General features: G+C 45.5%; 1 protein-coding gene across 1 annotated transcript; it reads right to left on the reverse strand.

The window, feature by feature from the left end:
- Positions 1 to 2,598: 2,598 nt before the first annotated feature.
- ovca2 (OVCA2 serine hydrolase domain containing) lies at positions 2,599 to 4,207 on the reverse strand. Its single transcript, XM_084029520.1, has 2 exons — positions 3,838 to 4,207; positions 2,599 to 3,420 (listed from the first exon to the last, which is right to left on the reverse strand). The coding sequence occupies exons 1-2, from the start codon at positions 3,989 to 3,991 to the stop codon at positions 2,912 to 2,914; spliced, it is 663 nt and encodes a 220-aa protein (XP_083885646.1). The 5' UTR covers positions 3,992 to 4,207; the 3' UTR covers positions 2,599 to 2,911.

A 4,207-nucleotide genomic window follows, 5' to 3' on the forward strand; every position in this document is an offset into this window, starting at 1 on the left:
TTGGCTACTGGACAAAGATAACAACTGGACAGGTCGTCCACACAAACAAGAAAACCACAAAGCAGAAGGAAATCAGAAGTATGCAGCATTGAATAACAAATGATGAAATCACACCCATATGGAGGAAAAAAAACACCCACGCACACACACACATAAACACCCTCTTTGGGCCGGGATCACACACTAAACCCCACATCTCCACTGTGTGGTTTCAGGTCTTTAGCCGACATCGACAGGCTTTTCTTTCCTTTTCTGTTCTTTAAAAGGCAATTTGACTGACAACTCGAAATCACCTCCACGGTTACCTCTTTCACGTCTCAACACACGTCACACATCCAACCAGCTCTCACATCATGACGTTAGTTTCTTTTTCTATGTGAACTACGCAGGCACGGGTCACAAACGCACCAACACACGGGCAGCAGGGAGGCAGTTAAACCCCGTGTTGTACTGGACACAGGCCGTACATCTGGAAAACCTCCAACATGATGTTACATCACAGCCATCTGCATACCGACGGTGCAGGCACACACACATGCATGGTCTTAAATCAAATTTTCACAGATGGTGTGAAATACCGAGTTAAAAAAAAAAAAAAGACTTCATGTCTTCAGCATCTTCTCTGTGTTGGAACAAATACTGGTGAATAGTTTCAAAAATGTTTGTAAATCCAAAAGTTGGAAGCCAAGGTGATACAATCTGAAGTCCTCTGCCGAATACCACAGATTATTCCAGTGAGAGCTGTCAGTCGATAGTAACGAGCCGGTGTTGGTCAACTCTGCTGGGTGAGCCTGGGCCATGGGATGACCAGGCTCTTTGGAGTTTAAGTCCAAGTCTTATATAGACTCACTCACCGTGTGGCCCCTCCCCTCCGACCGTCCGTCTCCCATAACAACAAACGCTCCATAATCAAAATAGAGCCCATCTGTGCTCTCTGACACACCCCTCCGCTCCGTCCCCCCGTACTCCACCGGGGGAAAGAGGGAAAAAGTGATCCTTCAAGCGTGGCGAAAAACTTGAATGTGCCCTTTTTCACCGCAACAGCCAGAGAGAGGCAGAGTGGGAGAAGGGGGAGGCAGAGAGGGAGGAAGGATAACTCCACCCTCATCTGTCTCTGTCTCTCATTCCATTATTTCCCGGTTGTTGTGCAACAGGGGGAACAGATTCCTGAGAAGGGAGTCACGGCTCTGTTGTAAAACTTACTGGCAAGAGTGACCCTCTGTGTTTTTCGTTTATGGTTTCCTTTGCTCGCTCACTCTCACTCTCCATCTTTATTTGTTGTTATCAAAACCATGTGTATGAGTGTGTGTGTGTGTGTGTGTGTGTGTGTGTGTGTGTGTGCGTGCACTGTGAGGTCTAGGAGGGACACAAGGGCCACAGGGGAGCACAGGAGATACTGAATATTAGGGGTTTGATGGTGAAACGAGACCACCACATAGCCATGAAGATACAGTGTGTGTGTGTGTGTGTGTGTATGTGTGTGTGTGCGTGGGTGTGTGTGTGCGTGTGTGTGCGTGTGTGTGTGTGTGTGAGTGAGAGTGGCGGGGGTGGGATGTTTTACTGTGGAATTTCATCTCAGCAAATAGGCAAATAGCCTTTTTAATAAACAAACGCATCACAGCTGTCTGATGTTTTCAGATCAAGAGTGGATTTGGAGATATGAAGATGACTATTTCTCTCCAGATCATAAATGTCGCAGACACATAGCAGCGTAGCATGTTGCGCCCGAAAGCTCGTGACAAGCGGGATGCGAAAGGGAGGGAGAGATGTCGAGGAGAGTTCGGAGTGAGGTAGAGGGAGATGAAAGCAAGACGGAAAAGGAGGGAGAGAACGAGGTAGAGGAGAGAGAGAGAGAGAGAGAGAGCACACATCTGGAAACAATCGAAGGAGTGCAGCCTGACGTGCACATGCTTCAGTTATAAAGAACAACATGTCCTTGAACTTGTGCATCTGAGTGTGAGTGTGAGGGGGCAACTTTCATGCCTCCATATAAGTAAAAGCACCTAAAGCCAGTGGTTGAGATGCACGGCCTCTGAATGGCACACCAAGTCTTCATCGCTCCACACAGCAGAAACTCATATATTCGTTCAATGTGGGTGAAAATGACTCGGCAACCACATGATGATGTGTAAAGATGACTGCAACCATTTTCATTGTATAAGCTCGAAGGGAGACACTCTTTAGGACCTATTTGTTACGGTGTGAGGTTCTATCGTTACTCAGCTGTCACAACACCAGTAAAGCAGTTTGCCAGGCTCTTATGTAATTTATAACCTGACTTATTAAACCAAGGTTTCTAATGTGGCTCTGATATACAATTCTTGACATACATGTCCACAATCATGATGCAGTGTTTTCCAGACCTAAAAATACCAGGTCTCTCCTTGATATTAAAGAGAAGGGAAGACACATTCATGGTTATTCCTGTAAATTAGTAAATTCACTCCTATCTCCTGATATTCATAGTTGCCAAACAAACTTTTTCTACTGTGATAAATCAAATAGATATGTTACAAAGAAAAAGTCATGCATTAGCAATAGAGTCTCAATCCAGGCAACTTCACATTACACAGCTCACCAAGGAAACAGAGACCAGAACTCATTAAATACATTTTATTGTTTGTTACAAGACATCTTCCCTGAGAAGGACAGCAGCCATTGCACTGTTTTGGGTAGATCAGAGATCAATATGGATCAGATCAAAGGGGGAAAAACAACTTCCAGACAACAGAGGTCATGACTCTTGAGTCTGAATTTGGCATTTTTATGTCAATTGACTCTGGAATCAATTATGATATTACAGGATTGTTTGAACATTAAATAATCAACATTATTTTTCCCTTTTCAAAGCTTAAGTCAGATTTGTTGATCTTTATTTATTCAGCTCTCGAGTTCCAGTGAATTTCCTCTCTCACTGGAAGCTCTTCAGAAAGTCCTGGTAGGCTTGTCTATGAGCAGATGCAGCAGGAACAAAATGGCCACCAGGATGTGTCAGGACCTGAGGGTCTTTGAAGGAGGGGAGGAGCTCCCTGCTCATGTTGTCAGGGATGACCCGGTCTTCCAGTCCAAACACATGCAGGGAGGGGATCTGCAGACAAGTGTTGTAGAATCTTTGGTGCTCCTTGCATGCGCTGCGGAAACCAGCGACAACGATGGCGAAGCGGAAGCTGAACTCCGGCTCCAGATTTTGCTCCTGAAGAGAGCAGAACATGGCCACGAGAGCTGCTCCCTGACTAAAGCCCAGGATGCCGTCAAACGGACCTTGGGTCTTCACGGCTTCTCTCACAGCGGTCACGCTCTCATCAAGCCCCAGGCTTTCCTCACACTGCTGCTGAGCGCTGAAAGTCCTCGCCTGGACGTCAGAGAACCACCAGCCCCTTTGGTCCTCGTCACCTCCGGGTTCACTCGCCTTCTCAGGAGCTTTTCAAAGGGCAGAAAAATAAGTATTCAAACGGGGAGGCCCCACAGATGAGTTATTTCATCCTCTGAAAATTAATCTTCGTATTAGGAAACATGTATTTCATATTAAAAGCATGGAACTAGGCAACATTTTGATTTAAATTGGCATGTTTTAATATAATGATTTAAGGTTATGATAGAAATGAATGAGTTATGTTATAATAATAACGCCGTTATTAAGTACAGTAATTGGTTGCACCTTAGTCTTGATTTATTAATGCGTCATTTCAGAATAAATGAAAGCAGTAATCTAGAAAGTGAAAGCAAGCTCTTTCTGTCCACCTCTATACTTTCAATTTCACCCATTACAACCAGCTAAGTTACTTCTACTCACTCCTGTGTGTGTTTTTTTGGAGGCATGTGGAGAGAACGACCCACCGTCACTGCTGCCTTGCTGCACACTGTGCGGTGCGCTCACGAAAACGAGCTCCACTTGTTTCTTCAACAGCTTCCGCAGAGCTCCCGTCTTCTCCCGGAACGAGCTGCCGGTCTGACGGTAACCGTGGATGCACAGGATCCGGAGAGGGGCCATGGAAGGGTTAGCCTTAGCTACTTTAGCTCGCTAACGCTAGCTAAAGAAGTTACGTTTATAGCGGCATATAAATATAACAACTCGTTGTCATACAGCACACGACTCTCACTGGTCAGACACACACTGGGCGGGATGAATGAACGACCGTAGCTGCTTAGCTATTTAAATACCGAAAGTTCAGCGAATGTGGAAGAACTCATGAAGTCAGCCGGAAGG

The sequence above is a fragment of the Eutrigla gurnardus genome (assembly GCF_963514095.1).
Source record: "Eutrigla gurnardus genome assembly, chromosome: 15".
In the NCBI taxonomy this organism is placed as follows: domain Eukaryota; kingdom Metazoa; phylum Chordata; class Actinopteri; order Perciformes; family Triglidae; genus Eutrigla; species Eutrigla gurnardus.